The sequence below is a fragment of the Rhea pennata genome, chromosome 15, assembly GCF_028389875.1.
Source record: "Rhea pennata isolate bPtePen1 chromosome 15, bPtePen1.pri, whole genome shotgun sequence".
Lineage (NCBI taxonomy): Eukaryota > Metazoa > Chordata > Aves > Rheiformes > Rheidae > Rhea > Rhea pennata.
Window position 1 is genome coordinate 16,313,061 of NC_084677.1, and position 16,478 is coordinate 16,329,538.

The 16,478-nt window shown below is 49.0% G+C and overlaps 2 protein-coding genes across 6 annotated transcripts in view; one reads left to right on the forward strand and one right to left on the reverse strand.

Annotated features, from left to right (window-relative positions):
- USP22 (ubiquitin specific peptidase 22) overlaps window positions 1–6,721 on the forward strand; it is a 110,576-nt gene extending 103,855 nt beyond the window's left edge. For 2 of the 5 annotated variants that reach the window (XM_062588397.1, XM_062588394.1), the window contains 4 exons: window positions 163–254; window positions 1,876–1,938; window positions 3,834–3,983; window positions 5,822–6,721. In XM_062588397.1, coding sequence (XP_062444381.1) covers window positions 163–254; window positions 1,876–1,938; window positions 3,834–3,983; window positions 5,822–5,864 — 348 coding nt within the window. In that variant the 3' untranslated portion in view covers window positions 5,865–6,721. Of the gene's footprint in view, window positions 1–162; window positions 255–1,875; window positions 1,939–3,833; window positions 3,984–5,821 lie in introns of those variants that run through there. The other 3 variants (XM_062588398.1, XM_062588395.1, XM_062588396.1) reach the window with 2 other exon arrangements.
- Window positions 6,722–11,295: 4,574 nt separating this feature from the next.
- Window positions 11,296–15,704, reverse strand: TNFRSF13B (TNF receptor superfamily member 13B; the record flags this gene model as incomplete). Its single annotated transcript, XM_062588628.1, has 4 exons — window positions 11,296–13,447; window positions 14,627–14,875; window positions 15,243–15,359; window positions 15,455–15,704. Coding segments are annotated over 4 exons (891 nt in total), but the record flags the coding sequence as incomplete, so codon positions are not given.
- Window positions 15,705–16,478: the final 774 nt, after the last annotated feature.

Below are 16,478 nucleotides of genomic sequence, written 5' to 3' on the forward strand. Positions count from 1 at the left end.
AAAAATTTGGTAGTGTCCCTGGCTCCTGACTGGTAATATGCCTTCACATTATTGTACTTTAGATTTATACAAGTTTATAAATATTTGTACCTAACATTTATTAAAAGATGGAAAATTTACCCTTTCTCTAAAAAAAGAAAAATTCTTACGCTTTGTCTCCAGCGGTTTGAACACTCAGCCAAACTGAGGCGAAAGATCACTACGTATGTCTCGTTTCCACTGGAGTTGGACATGACACCATTCATGGCTTCCAGGTGTGTACCAAGTTCAAAATCCCCCAAAGACCTGGACAGAACTGTTTACCAGTTCCATACATGTGCATCATGAAACATGGAACATCCTTGAATCAAGGTTATAGAACAGGATATGTAATGGTACTTCGCTGTAAGTTTCCCCGTGAAATGCGCATCTTTTCTAAACTAATTTTTAGATGAGCTATTGAATTTTGTGTGGCAGAAAAGACTTGGTTAGAACATTTAAACATTTAAGGTGTTTTATTAATGCGTGTTATGTTTCTGGTTGCATGTTAAACTTGTAGACTTGAATCCACAATGCCTTCAGCTTCAGAATTTTAGAGATCTCTACTTTGGTCCTTCAGAATTTTAGAGATCTCTACTTTGGTCCTGTCAGCTGAGTGCCCATCCATCAGTCTTCCTGTATGATCAGGCAGACTAGGCATAGCATGCCTAATATAATGTGTTTGAGGTTATAAAAATATCTTCCTGTGCATGTGCAAACTTTTCTTAATCTTCAATCTCTCTTGTATTTTTGCATGAATGTTATATCTTTGTAAAAGTCTTGGAAGGTGAAAAAAGTCCTCCTGCATTTGATTGAATGTCCATTAGAATACCTATTTAGTGAATGGTGCAAAAAAAGCATGTTTTTCAGGTTAAAATAGGTATTCTAATGGACATTCAATCAAATGTAGGAGGACTTTTTTCACCTTCCAAGTCTTTTACAAAGATAAAACAATCATGCAAAAATACATCTATAAAAAGAACTAAATGAGCTCAGGTAACAAGTATGTATAGTCTGTTTCCATTCAGACTATATAAAAGAATTTTCAGGCTTAATTTAAAACTGAAGCAATGCAAAAAGCCCCAAAACGTGGCATCTCTGAACACAAGGACTGTATTCGAAGATAAAAATTTTAATAGTCCTTTCAAGTGTTTTTTGCGTGTGTGTGGTTGGTTCTTTTTTTTTCCCCCCTCCCCGGGAGAGAAGTAGATGCTTCTGCCAGGAGAGAAGGGAGAGCACTAAAGCTCCGTTAAATTGTGTTGTATTAGAGATATATCATTTATTCCAGTACATTCTGGAGATTTTGAGACTTTCCTGTTCCTCTGTGGTGAATTCTCCCTGGATAGAAAAGGGTCTGCTGATGAAAGGTATCAAGCATAATGGAAAATAGACAGGATAATCAGGAGGCGTAGCTCGGTAATCTGAATTTCATCGGCTGTGAAATCAACAGCATAATCCTATTGCTGCTGTCAAAACACAATATGAATTTACAAGTCAGAGCCAGGATGATTGACCCATCACAGGATAAGGGATTGATATAATTAGATATTTTTCCAGGTTTAAAATACAATTATTTTCTTAACCTGTTTTTAAGCTTTTGGATAGGACATTTAATGTAAATGGATCTCTTTTTGACCAGGAGGGGAAATGGTGCTTCTTATGTAGCATTGCTGTGAGAACAAATAAAGCATCTTTAGCATCCTAATCAGCAAACCTTCTCTGCTGCTAAGCAGCATTGTGCTTTTGAGTTAGGACGTTGATTCAGCAAACAAGCTGTGTGTCATGTACAACATATTTACTCTGTTTGGGAAGCCACTGCTTTAAGTGACTGGATTTTTGTGTGTGTGTGTGTTGCAGTAAAGAGAGCAGAATGAACGGGCAATACCAGCAGCCGACGGATAGTCTAAACAATGATAATAAGTAAGTGGTACATTCCGTGACTCCTATTGTGAAAGGTAGTTGGCTTCTAGAAGGAGTTAATACAGTCTGCTGTATATCCTGCAGTGATAAGTGCATTATCATATCTGACAGCGCAGTAAGTCTGAACTGTTGCAAAATAAAGCTTCGCTACGTTTGCAAACCATATCATGGTTTTGTGGCAGCTAACTGGCTGACCGGATGCTGTTAACCCCAGTAATATGTCTATGGACAGAACTAAAGGCTGATGTTACCATATTAAAAGAGATGGGTTTTCCTTTAAATAATCCTATTTCTTTTGGAACAGCAAAGGAAGTTCCAGAAGATTGAAAGAAAGCTTATCAAACAGTGATACTTTAAGTCAGAACTGGATGACCTCAGTAATTCTGGGGTCTGTTGGTCAGGCATTGATTTCAGTCAGAATAATGGAGCGGCTGACATAAGACTTGGTAAAGAATTTAAAGGAGAAATAGTTGAAGCCAGTATTCATAGTTTCGTGGAAGTAGATTTGGTCACACAAACTTTATCTTTTTTTTAATAAGGTTACAGTTTGGTGGTTACGGGCATGTGCTGATGTTGTTATGCATTTAAATTCCTCAAGGCATTTCATTTGACACTGAAAGTCTCATTAAGAAACTAGAATCACACAATAGATGGTTTTAAAAACTAGCTAACTAGGTCTCAGTACATTTGCCGTACAAGAAGACATCAAGCAGGTGTTTTGTGTGCTCCTACAGGGATTGATTCGTTAGATGTATGATGTTTAATAGTGCTAGCAAAGATCTGAAAGAAAACAAAATGCATCACTGAAGCTTATGCACGACACAGGTTGGAGAAGTTGTTAATGATGAAGAGGATTAGGTAATGAGAGCAGAGACATCTGGGTTGCTTGCTTGCTGAGCTGGAAGCCAGTAAACAGCTGGGGCAATCCTAGAATCCTACATCTAGGAATAAAGAGCAATGTCTATCCTGGCCAGATTAAAGAATCAATCCAGGAAAGTGATGACTCTTACAAATCCCTGGGCAATCTCAGAGACAGTCAGCCGAACAAGAGCCCTTGTTGCAGCACTAGGTCTAGAGAGCCCTGCAGTTTTTAACATAAATAGGAGGATATCAGGTGAAATTAGATTATTTGATCATCACGCAGCTGTGCTTATATTCAGGTTTGAAGATACCATTTTAAGGAAGCAATTGAGAGTGGAGTACATTTGAAGAACAGCCACAAGTAAAATTAAGACTGGGATAAAGTCCTACCTTAGAACAAAAGAGTCAAGGACTTCAGCTTTTTAATACTTAAAGCAACTTGATCAGTCTAGTAGCATCTTTCTTTGGAAGAGATGTATGATTTTTCAGCCTAGCAGGCGAAGGTGCAACAAGGTCTGAAAGCTGAAAGTTGAGGCTGAATATATTCAGTTTTCAAAATAGCTACAAACTTTCCATATTAAGGACGCTTAGTGCAACAGCGTATCACTGGAAGTATCTACCATTAGCTCCTTTGCCTCCCCACCCTCTAAGTAGCTTTTTTCTGATTCTCTAGAGTGAATCAAAAATTCAAGGAAATAGAAAGTCATACTGGATAATCAGTGGTCCTCTTCAGGAATACATCAATATTGAAAACTCTTTGGTAGTTAATATTGATAAAGGTGACAGCTGTTGTCAGACTGGAATGTTGCAGTAACAGCTAGAAGAGGAATAGAAAAAGTGGTTCATTTTCTCTGGACAAGGATGTCCTCTTCCTAGCTGATGTTAAGAACTGGTGTTTTATTGGTGGGTCAGATATCTTTACAATATTTATCCATGTCTAGGAGCGCGAGCTTCTGCTTGTCTAAAATGTGTGTGTCCTCCCCCCCCCCCCCGCCTTTTTGATCCACTCGTTCATTAACTCTTTTCTGTACCAGGTATTCCTTGTTTGCAGTAGTTAATCACCAAGGAACCTTGGAGAGTGGGCACTATACCAGCTTCATCCGGCAACACAAGGACCAGTGGTTCAAGTGTGATGATGCCATTATCACCAAGGCTAGCATTAAGGATGTACTAGACAGTGAAGGGTAAGTTGTGAACTGAAAAGGGGAAGGAAAGCTGACCTTCAGGTGTGTTTCATCATACAGAAGACTTAATTTCTGTGTTTCGATATCTATATATCAGTGTTTCAGAATGTTGCTTAATGCTCCTGGATTTCTTGAAGAAAGAAGCATTGCGATGTCTGTAACTGGTGCTCATGTCCAAATTCTTGCTTGCTAATGGAAGGGGCTCAGACAACTAAAGTGATATGATTATCCAGTGTAGAAACAGGGGTCTTGCAAGTATTTACGTTGATGACACAACCCTGTCCTTATGTGTAGAACTTTTAGGTTACTCTGAGCACAAAAGATTTGAAGAAAAGCCATTAGGAAAATATATGAACCACAGAATGGCAAGGCTATATGGGAGCCAGGTGTAGAGCATGAGCTCATAGCTCAGGGCTTTAAATTGATTTCAGATTGATGTTTTGGTTTCAGATACTTGCAACAGTAAAGTATTGGGAATGCAGAGCAATAATTTGCAATGAAAACATGTAGATGCTTCTCATTTGAGAAGCATTGGGGTTGGTGTCTGTTTTAAGAATACAGCAACTTAACATCAGAAATCTTCATCTTGTCTTTTTTCCGCTATGGACTTGGTACTGGAAAGATAAGCCTATTTTTGTTCTTTTTTCTTTTTTAATTATACCTGACATTTCTGTTAATTGCTACAGGCACAGATGTTCAGTTTAAAATTTTTAATAGGTTTACCCATTTTTTTCTTTTCTGCACTTCAACTTGACAGCAAAAACCTCTCCTATAGTAGCTGAATTGTAATGTCAAATGATTTGACTAAAAATGCTTATACTCTAAGGTCATCAGGAGAAATAAGTTAGATCTTTTTATTCAATAACAAATGGTTAGCTTTGGTCCTGGGATGGAATATGTGGAAGAAACTGCCATAGGCAAGAAGGAGAGGATATGCAGCACAACTGCTGTATAGCTATCTCATTAAAGAATGGTTAGGTATCTGATCCATTTTCCTTGGTCCAGATAGATGCTGACACTGAGTAGATCTCATTGGATAAGAGAAACTCCATAGGGCTGGAAACAGAAGGATGAGAACTGGGATGTCTCAAAAATGCTTTGAAGTTATTTTAACTGAGTGTTACAGTAACTCTGTCAGTGTGTGGTGTGTAAATATGTAGAAATCAGTCCAGTTTCCTCTGACATGTAACTGCTTGAGGGCTGGGCTCTGTTATGTAGCGGTGTGCATGCAGTAATTAAGAATAGGAAGAACTTCATTCTGTTAAAACAGCAGAGTAGAGTACAGGTTGAGACATTAGGTATTAGAATCGAGTTTTACTCGGGCACACTAATTTCAATCCACATTTTATTTTGATGCAAGTAAACAGCATACAGTTTGCAGGGATCATAAATGCCCTATGTTTTGGTTATGTGACTCTGAAGGAACAGCCACCTCTTAAGGCACCTCACTTGCGTTTTGTATCATGGTAGTATTAAATGGGTGCTGCCTGCCTGAGCATCAGCATAGCCCAATCTTCCAGAAAGTTCAGATTCCAAGTAGATTGTATAACAAGATGCGCAATCTTCCAGAAAGTTCAGATTCCAAGTAGATTGTATAACAAGATGCTTTGCCTGCATGATAGGCAACTGTTCGATTTCCTGAGTTGCTGGTATAACTATTTCAGCTGGCTTCCCTCCTCCTCTTCCATGGTTACTGTAGGAAGCTGGCATTTCCCTGGAATCACTTGAGACTGAAAAGAAAAACAAAACGGGCAGTTCTGCTCTCTACGATTAGTAGAAATATTAATCTGCTACGATGTGCAGCAGAAAGCTGAAACTGTACCTCTGCTTTTTTGCAGATATTTGCTGTTCTATCACAAGCAGTTCCTGGAGTATGAATAGCCTTATCCAACAGCTTGTCAGATATAAACAAGGAAGAAAATAAGCAAGCCTTCTGAAACGACACACAAACCTACCTGAAATGAAAAGACCCATTAAAAAAACAACTAGCACTGAGCTGTAACAGGACCTACTTGACACTGGCTCAAAGCCTGGCGGAGTAAGAAATGAACAATGTCCAACGTGTATGCAGTCCCGCAAGGACAGAAAGGGGGAAAAAAAGAGGCTACAGTCAGTCACTTAACAGAGGAAATATGAAATGAAAGGAATGCTCTGGGTGGGGGAAATGGGAGCAGAGGAGTCCGGGCACTGGTACATCTCCTATGTTCCTCCAAAATGTGTGTGGGAAGGCAAGGGGGTGTACCCTCATCTCCATAAAGCATCTTCTCCATTGGTGCTTCAGCTCCAACGACCAATCATATAACAGTTAAAATTAAAAATCCAAGCCCATTTTTTATGCATATGGGTCTGAAAGCAGTAGAGTGGAGGAGGAGGGGATGACACAACTAAAGGACTTTGCAAGTATCTTTTTATTTGTGAATTTTAGTTATTAAATAAATACAGTATGAAACTATTAGGCTCTTTTTTTTCAAAACATAAATCCTGGAATGTGGAACTGAAGCTACAGTACTAAGACAGGTTTTCAGGTATGCCTGCTTGCACAGGTAGTGTTTAATGCCATCGGACTGCTCATCAAAAGCATCAGCACAGATTATTTTCTGTTTGAGCCCTTTTTTGTTTTGTTTTCTATAAACAGCTATTTTCTTAATTTTTTTCCTTTTATTCCCTTTTTTCACGAGAATGAAATTCATAAATGCAACCCTCAGTAAAATGAATGAATTGGCCTGTTTATACTGTAAGAGTGGTCTTGGTCCTTTTTTTAAACCTTGTGAATAAGTTTGAATTTCTCAAAATTGTTTGTTTTGTTGTTGCTGGTTTTGATTTTTTTCCCCTCCTGCCTTCCAAAAGCATGCATGTGTGTGGATGTATGTGTGTATATACACACACACACTTGAAAGAACTTCAGTATTGAAAAATGTACCATCCGTTAGATACGGTTGCTGCTGGGGGCAGCACTGAGCGATAGATCTGCTGCTATTGAGCACTTCTGCAGTGCACTAGGCTTTTTAAGTAAACAACACGTTTTCCTGGTATGTGCTAGGCTCGTATTGGTTCCTTGTAGCCTTGGACATGTATTAACTCCTCACGTACCCTTACCCCTTTGCAAAATCTCAGCCTCTTTAGTTGGGTCCTTGGCTGACATCAGCGGGTGTGCTGGTTTGCTTCTGCTTTGTCCCAAGCACGTTTGCGATCCCCTTCTCCCCCTCCGTTGCTGCCTTTCCAAGCAGCTCCTTTGCCTGTGTAGGCACTAGCAGTAACTCCTCATGTGCCGTATTTTGCTCCCAAGAGGCTGGGCCATCATGGATTGAGTTCACAAAGTAGAGCTCAAAAGAGTGAAAATCGGTTCTGCTCCCTCTTCCCCTTGGAACCTTTAGAGAGCTGTGTCTGTCAAAGGTGTTTAGATGTGCTCTAAATTTGTGCAAAGGCCACTCCAGGGAGGTCGTTAAGCTCTGCTCTAGAAATGGGTTGCAGGTGTCTGACCTCCATAAGACAGAGGCAGAAAGTGATCTGTTTAACAGAAGAAACGCAAGGAAAATAAGTAAAATCTGCATTTGTTTATTTATTAAATGAGCATCTTACAAGAAAAGCTCTACAATAGGATGGTGAAATTGTATTTGATTTGTACACAAACTGGAAGAGTACAAGGCAGTGCTGTACATCAAAAGATTTCTGCGACACCTTGCAACAGAGAAAGAAGAGCCGACTAATTGAAACACCCTGAATACCAAATCAGACGTTCTCAATGTACCGTACACTATCTGAGGTATCTACGCAGCCTGATTTCTGCAGAAGTGATGCGCACTCCGGTTTCATAACCTGTCTTCCCCCCTCATCATGCTTGAAATAGTTTTCAGTTGTAATTGGGTACTGCAGGGTTTAACCTGAGTGTTCTTGTCGCAAATGAAAAATTGCTGGAGAAATGCAGATGAACGGTGCATGCGCAGGCAGGGAGGACCCCTCCCGCCTGGAACTGGGCACGGTATCGTGCAGACGCTTGACGACGCTTCCTGCTACCTTTTAATAATGCAGCAAGCTTGCAGAGGAAGACGAGAAACAGCCGTTCATTATTCCCCAGGCTGCTGCAGTTCAAGTCCCCACCTTGTCCTGTTGCTGAAGGAGGAGTGCCACCGTGCGGCGAGCGGGTGCCGCCGGGCCGGGAACGCTCTCGCTTTGCGATGCCGAGGTCTGAGCCCTTGGCTGCTTTTTCGATGTCGGAGCCTGAACAAATGAATTCTGTTCTCCACTAGCACGCGCTTGGCTGCTGGAGCTAATGTGGTCTGTTTTGTTAGTCCTTTAGAAACAAATTGTTTAGGGATGAGGCCAGCTATGTGTCAGCCTTAATTTTTTTTTCCCACCCCTCTCAGGCTGAGGATGAGAGCTGTGCTGTGCCTGACTGCACCTGCGCTGAAGGGTTTCAATTGGAGATGGAGAGTGGAGCAGATTTCAGGGCTCTGTTTTTGGTTTTAAAAGCAGAATTGCCCCTGTATGTAAAAGCTTTTGTTTGTCTTTCTGTTTTTCTTCCCTCCCCCCCCCCCCACCAAATGTCTTACCCTGAATCATGCCAGGCATGTTTCTATTTCCAGCAACAGTAAATCGGAACAGGTTGTTAGAGCAGCAGAGAGCATTTTTCCCCTGCCTTAAAAAAGGTGTGGGGGGGGGGGAAAGGTAGAAACAACCACTAATCACAAGAGCAACACTACAGCTCACTATACTTTTTTCTGATATGGCCTTCTCTTGTCCTTCCTCCATTTAGAAATAAGCATTCAGCTCATACACAAGGTTTATTCCTGGTAGAGCTAGGGGATTGCTCTTTCCGTCACCTTCAGGAGAATGCCAAATGCAAAACTCCTTCCTGTGCAGTAAGATGCTAACGAATGACTGATCAAGTTAAGCCTTCCTAGTGGGTTGGCAGACGGACCGGAAATCTTGCCTGCTTCGATGACTAATGATCCTGCTGCTTCAGCTGCTGACCTTGTTCAGTTCGGGGACTGGGGTTTGGAGCTGATTTGTTAATTTTGAAGTATAGTTTTATATTGGCATGGCTTGCTCTGTGGCGAGGAAGCACCTGAAGAAGATAATGAATGCAAAGATTTGTAGGATGATCCACGCGTCTATTGGAGTATATCTTGTGTTCAGAGACCAGCAATGAGCGTGACTCTGCAGCCAGCACAAAAAAACCCACGAAGTCGCTCTCAGTGTGGCATTTTCTGGTCCCCCTTTCGGGCACTGGACTAGAGATGCAGCTTCACTTGATGCGGGTGCCTGATGAAAACCTGAGCAAAAGCTGGAATATGAGAAGTGGGTTGCGGCGGGTGGGGGGCAGCTGGAAAAGCTGTCTGTAGTGTGGATTCCTTAACCTGGATTTAACCCCCCCGCCCCATGTGGATTCTCTTATTCAAAATTAGCGGCCTTAGTCCCATGAAGTTTAATTTGTACCGAGTGGTATCTGCTTGCACCGCATACGTCTAATAACAGAGCAATATTTAAGTGATACCTTTGACTATGCTCTGTCAGAGCTGTTGGACACTAGCTGCAAATGGGATCCTAAATCTACAGATTTCTCTGGCTTCTGTTGCATCTAACTGCTTTAGGTGGGAGTCTGTTAGTAGTCTGTTCTGGGTGCTGATTTGACCCACTTGCTCCGTGGTATCTTTTCTTTAATATGCTGGTATCAGTATTAGTATCCTCTGAAGGAGGAGGAGGGCAAGGCTGGGAGCACGAGGAACGTCCCCCCTCGCTCAGCAGCGTCGGGAGGACTGAACCGGCTTCTGACGGGCGTTTCCTTCCCCCCCACCCCAGTTTCTAGGGTGTAAACCTTGCAGACCGCTGTCTCTTGTAGGATATTGCTGCTCCCCCCCCCCGTTCTCCATTGCAGCGGGCAGCAGCGTGGGCAGCACGGCTCCTCGGGGCGCCCGGGAAGGCGAGGGAGGTCTGCCGGAGTCCGGAGCGGGCGCCGCGGTGGCGAGCGAAGCCAGGCAGCCGCCCGGTCTTCCTGCGAACGGGAGCTTTGGCTTGCCAGAGCCAAACAGGGCGTGCTGCTGCGCTTGTCTTTTACAGAAGCTTTCCTAAAACTCTTTCTGCTTGAACAACTGATGCTTTTTGATCCTCGAGAGATGCCCTGACTGCACAACCGACGGCACGTGTTCGGCTTGGTATTTCCGGCCTGTTTTAAATCAGGTTCTGACTCTCTTGGCGCAGCGAGCAGCGAGCGCCGAGCCGTTTCCCGCGGTTGCTCGGACTGCTTACCTGCGACTAGTGAGCGCTAGCTGAACCGGAGACCCCAGAGCATCTGGGGACTGTCATCGACATCGGCACCCATCGTCCCAAAGCGGCCGTTTCCTACCGCAGGCGCGTTGCCAGGGCCTGAGCGGGGTCACGGCTTTTTAAGCTCAAAATGAAGCGCGGTGGCCGCGCGGCTGTCGGTGGACGAGCGCCGCTGCGGCGAGCGGTTCCCGCTGCCGCGGTCGCTGGGGCTTGGTTCCCACGACGCCGGCAGGAACCGGAGCCGGCGGTGCCTGGCAGCCTCCCTAAGGCACCTAAACAGGGGGCGTAAAAACCTGCCTTCCCACCGCTTAGCAAAAGCTTGATGCTATAAACAGGCAGCATCAGAACGGAGTTTTGTCTCGCCTTATGAATGTTTTATGGCTTAGAAATAGCAGAAATGACTCTGCGGTCATTCCCTTCCTGGCTCGTAATGAGTGGTTGCTCCGAGCAAACCCCTCGGTCCCGCGCTGGCCGTTAGCTGCCAGGAAGCCCTCCCCTGCGACCGCAGGCGCTCGCTGCGAAACCGCCCGGGCGCCGCGCCGGCTCGGGGCACCTGAGCTGCTTTCACCACCTCCATCCGCGCGCGGCACGTGCAGGTGCTCGGCGCTGCGGTGAGGCGTAAAATACCTTTTTGCACGTGCCAAGGGGTCTGCGCGTGAAACTCCTCGTCCTAAATAAAACTCGGGCCGTGAAAGCTCGGGGTAGCGGGAAAGGCTGAACGTGGGCGAGGCGCGCTCGGCCCTGGGGTTTGGTGGTGCATCGAGCGCGTGTCGCTGCGCCCTGCCGGCTGCTTGCTCCTGGCCAGGGGCTGGCGGTGGTGTCACCGTTACGCTGCCCGGAGGGTTTTGGTGAGCGTGGCAGCCTTTCCAGGCTCACCCACCACGTTTGGGAGAATTATCGGAGTAAAACGAGACTTTGGGTTTGAAGAGGCTTATCCCCCACCCCGGGAAGGTCAACGCGGCAGCGGGCAGAAGTGATCCCTGCGGCTACCGCGTTGTAAGGACTCCGCCGCGAAGCGCAAAGAAATAAAATACGACATGCACGGGAGTAAAGAGACAAAAAACAGCCATGTTGACTCAGGAAGCGACTCGGGCGGTGAGGAGCCGGACCCACGCGTGTGCTGTTGGCCCGGGTCTTTAACCAGCTCTTGAACTTCCTAGTTCCAACTGATGTCATTTAGTTCCCACTTTTTTCTGCTTTGTGACCAGAGATCGCTGCGAACGTGACACTATCTTTCGTGACAGTCACCTTAGGATGCTGTCCTCTCCCGTGGTACAGAAACATCTAAGTGAATTTGAAGAAATACGTAGTATGTAAGATGCAAAGTTTATTATAACTTCCTGCTATTGCTTTCTCTAGCTATCTACCTTACCCCGGAAAGTTAGATTTATCTAACTTACTTGTGCATATATTGACTTTCTTGTATTTATTCTACCAAATTTTAAACTCTGGTTTGAGAAAATTGATGACGCTCTACTATCATGAATGATTTCTCACCAAGCAAAAAATTCCTACAGCTTAACGCTCTGCTTTAGTGAAAATGAGAACTTCAAGTTACGTGTTGAAACACACGTTTTTCCATAGTAACTTTCAAATCTAGGTCAGAGAAAAATCTTTCCTCGAAGCAGCTGCATCTTTGGAAGGCTCATCATTTTTACCAGCTATTTCAGGTAACCAAAACCAGAAGTATGTAAAACCACTAAGTCAAGTTTTCGGCCGTGGATGTCTTTTCACATCTAAACCCAATTCCGTTTGGCCGTGCAAAAAAAAAAAAAAAAAAAAAACCACTGGTCCTTAGCAGGCATCTGACACTCCAGTTTTAGACAGCGTTTGTGAAATCTGCAGTTCCGTGTTTAAGTCCGCCCAGGCTGGGGGGCAGCGTGTGCGCTGGGGTCCGTCCCAGTGCCGCTGGCGCAGCGGCCCGTGCTGTCAGCGGCAAAGCCCTCGCCGGCTCACGTGGCCTTTCCTCGCCTCAGAAACGCCCTGAGCCCTAATAAATATTCTCTCCTGTAAAGAAACTTCTGCTAAAGTTGAAAAACGTGCTGGGCTCGTCGGCAGGGCAGGATGTCTTCTCCAAGGCCTGCTAGCTCAAGGCCAACAGCATTTGATGCTCTTGCCTGTAACTTCCAAGAATAACTTCTTGGGTCTGAGTCCAGACCTCAGCACGGGAGGCTGAAGAAGGCCAGATGTTCTCTCTTATCTCCAATGTCCAACGTGCTTTAAAATACCTTTTAAAATAACTCTTTCAAGAACTGCTCGTTGTCTTTAGGGAATCAGTTCGGTAGAAGACGACGACGCGCAGGCAGCGCTCAAGGGAAGACTGGCTGAAACGTCCAGTTGCTCCATCGTATTTAGGCTTTGGGCATGAGGGAGACTTGGGCTGGTGCCACAGCTTAACCCCTTTTCTCTTCTTCTATCGCGTTCGAGACTCATACAGTGCTCTCGCTACTGCGTGTAAACTGCTTGTGGTGCAAGGTAGAGTTTTTTAGAAAAGGGAAGCTGTACTTTCCCGTGGGGGGCGGTTGTTCATCGTCGTCTATTCCTGGCTGAGAATCAAAACCCCTTGCAGAGGCCAAGTGGCACTGACGTTGGCGCCAGAACGAAAAGCCTCGATGAGACCCGGTTCCGACGAAGGGGGAGAGCGGGAAAAGTCCGCAGAGGTCAGGTCAGGGCACAAAGATGCTGCTGAAAGGAAAGGGACTTTTTTATTGAGAGTGCGTAAGAATAACGAGAATTTTATTTCCTCCGTGGAAGAAAATAACATTGGTCGTAGCCTGGATCCGCCATGCAAAGACGGCACCTCGTCAGGCTGCTGTGGTGGAAACCGTTAGGTTTACTGGAAACGGAGGGCGAAGCAGCTGCGTCCGCGGGCGGAGGGAGCAGCTTTCCCTCCGTCCCCACCGCCCGCGAGGACCTCCGCTGCGCTCAGGCCAGCGGCGTCTTCTCTTGCGAGGGAGAGCAGATGATTTTGAAGTGGCCGTCGTCGGGGCCGGGAACGGCCCCCGCGCTTCCCGCGCGGCATATCCCGCTGTGAGAGGGAGCGACTCTTTCTCCCGCGTGGTAGGAGGTGCTGCGGCCCGACTTGGTCTCCTGTACGGCAGAGCCGTGCTCGGGGAAGCAGAAGCCGCAGGTTTCCACGGGCTCTGGTACCCTGCTCCCGGTAGATCCGTCACCAACGCTACCCGCTTCCACTAGGCGATCTGCAAATAAATTACCTGTATTAGCTTACGGGCTTCCCAGGAGCAGACCGTCTAAGTGGGAAGGTATCTCCTGTTTTGCTCCCAAGTGCATGTGAACCGCGAGCCGGCGTGGACCTCTTTTAATAAAGCCCGGGGCATCCGTGTGCGTGTGCGTGTGCAGCTGCTGTGCAAGCAAAGCATCGCTCAGCCGCTCGTGCCTCGAGCTTCCACCGCCGCAGGAGCTGAGAGTCTAAGGGCAAACGATGCAAAAGCCGAAGGCTGAGGAAAGGCACCGGGTCAACGAGTTGCAAAGTGCTGGAAACAGGAAGGTTTAGTACTAAAGCAATTGTAATATTTATAATGTTGCATCTGCATTGTATTTTCGTTGAATGTAGCATATGCAAATGCAACGATGCAGCGGTGTGCAACGTGCAAGAGCTCCAGAAAGGGGAACGGGCCGGGCTGTCCGTGACCGGCTGAAGGGCCCCCGGCAGCTGTCTGTCGGCTGGGGGCCGGCTATCGAAGGGCTCTGCTCTGTTGCCTGGGATCTGATGAGTAAGGTGAGATGAGGAATATTAAAAAGCATAGAGCAAATCCCTTTGAACCTGTCAGCCTCCCTTAAAAATGAATGTTCAATGCCACAGCATCCTCAGACAAAAGTCAACGAGAACAGCTTAAATTATAGTTCTGCTGAAGGATGACTCTAAGGATGACACATCGGGCCACAGGCTTTTTTTTTTTTTTTTTTTTTTTTTTTTTTTTTTTTTTTTGCAACATCCAGCATGATCAACTCTAAACTGAACGCATATATACATGTGTGTTTGTGTATATACACAATATATCTAAAAATATATACACACATATATTTAGATATCCACCACAGCAGAAAAGGGAAGTGGAGGAGGGAGCGTAAAAATATCTTTTCTAGGTTGATTTGCACCTTGCACTCCTTTTTCCTACCTTTTTGTTCTCTAAAGCAATGGCCTGTAAAGCATCGCCCGCTCCGGGGCTAAAAGTCGGGCTTTGATGCTGCCAGGAAGCCCAGCAGAGGGGCCGCGCGGGTCAGACCTTCACGCAGGAGCGAGCGGCCCGCGGCGCCGCGGCTCCTCGCGGGCAGGGGTTAGCCCGAGCGCGTCCTCCCCGCCTGCAGAAGCCGGTTGGTTTTGGCAGCGCCGCGCCGCTCCCCGAGCCGCCGCTCACCTTTGGAGGAGTCGTCGCGGCGGTGGCAGGGGCCGGCGCTGGCCTGGCACGAGACCACCTCTCCCTTCCTGCGCAGGTGGCTCCAGCCCAGGAACAGGGAGCAGACGAGGGCGCAGAGGCAGAGCCCCAGCAGCAGGTAGACGACCAGCCACGGGTCCTGCTCCGCGCACGGCTTCTGCTCCAGGCCGGCGGCCGGCGGCGAGGCGCTGCCCAGGGCGACCGGCGGCGCCGGCGTGGTCCCCAGGGCGGCTGCGAGGGGCCGGAGGGGGTGGAGGGGGGGGGACAGGACGGGACACAGGAGTGAGCTTCGACGCGCACCGGCCCCGCCGTCGAGCTCGGCTTCCCCTCCCGGGGCCGCCGGGGCCCGACCCTCCCGTCGCCCCCCGCTCCGGCGAGCGCTTCCCCACCCGCCGCGGGACCCGTGCAGCCCCGGGGGCACCCGCCGGCCCCCTCCCCTCCCCTCCCCTCCCCGCGGCAAGGGGACGGCGGGGGCCGGGGAAGCAGGAGGGAGCCGCCGGTCGGGGCTTTTCCCGCCCCGGGCGCCAGTGCGATGGAGCACCTCCGTGCCCGCGGCGGCCCGCGGGGGAGCCCGGGGCGGTCGCCGCCGCGGCCTTACCCTCGCACGCCGGGGCGCATTGCTTCGGGTGCTGCCCGCAGACCGTGGTGCAGCTGATGCATCTCTTGAGCAGCTCGTCGTAGTAGAAGCCGGCTCTCCGGCCGCAGGCCATGGACTCTGCGGGGGGAGAGGGAGAGCGGCCGCGGCCCCTGAGCCCCCTTCCCCTCCCCGGCGCGGCCGCGTGCCCGAGCTCGGCCGCCGAAGCCACTCACCGCAGACGGCGGCGCAGCGCCGCACCGCCGGCCGCCCGCACACCAGGCTGCAGGGGATGCACTGGCAGACGAGGGCGTCCCAGTACTGCTGGTCCGTGCAGTTGTTCATGGCATCCCGTCCTGCGCGGCGCGGCGCGGCACGGCGCGGCCCCGCCGGCGGCAGAGGAGGCCCCTGGGGCGCCCGCACGGATCCCGCCTCGGAGGCGGCGGGCGGGAGCGCGGCCTCGCACGTGCCCGCGCAGATGTTTCCTGGCGGCACCCGAAAGGCTGGAAACTCGCCCGCGCCGGGGCGCCCGTCTCCGCCCGCGGAGAAGCCCCGTCCCACCTCCCCTCGCCGCGAACCGGCTCCGTCCCGCGGCTCCGCGCGCGCAGACTCCTCCCGTTCTCACGGGGCGACGGCTAAATCCCCTCCACGTGGCTTAAAAAAAAAAAAAAAAAAAAAAAAAAAAAAAAAAAGAAACACCCAAAAACCGAAGCGGTGGCAGCTTTCCCTTTCCCTTTCGGGCTCCCCGCTCCGCAGCCCGGGAGCCCCTCGGCGCCCCGCCGGCTCGCCTGGAAAAGCCGCCGGGGGCCCCCGGCCTCGCTGCCCTCGTGCCCCCCGCCCGGCGCGCGGGCAGCTCCCGCCGGGCTCCCGCTAGGCCCCCCGGGGCGCTGCCACCTCGGCGCCCGCTCGTCGCTCCGGAGGTTTATTATTAGAGAGAGATTTGATTAATGCCCGGGCCGTGCGTTTCCTGGGGCTTCCCCCCCCCCCCCCCGCCACGTCCCTCCCATGCAAATGGGCGGCTGGGGCCCCGCGTCGCTCCTGGGGGCGAGGCGGGGAGGGCGAGCAGCGGAGCGGCCCCGGGGACGCGCTCGAAGCCCCGGAGCGGCTCCGGCCCCGGCGGCCCGCGCCGCTGGCGGGGGGGGGGGGGGGGGGGGGGGCATTACCTCGGCTGCGCCCGCGCGCTCCGGGGGCTCGGCTCGACGCCCGCTTTCCGGTCTCGCCCCGCGGGTGGATCGGCGGACGCGCGAGGCGCCGCGTGCG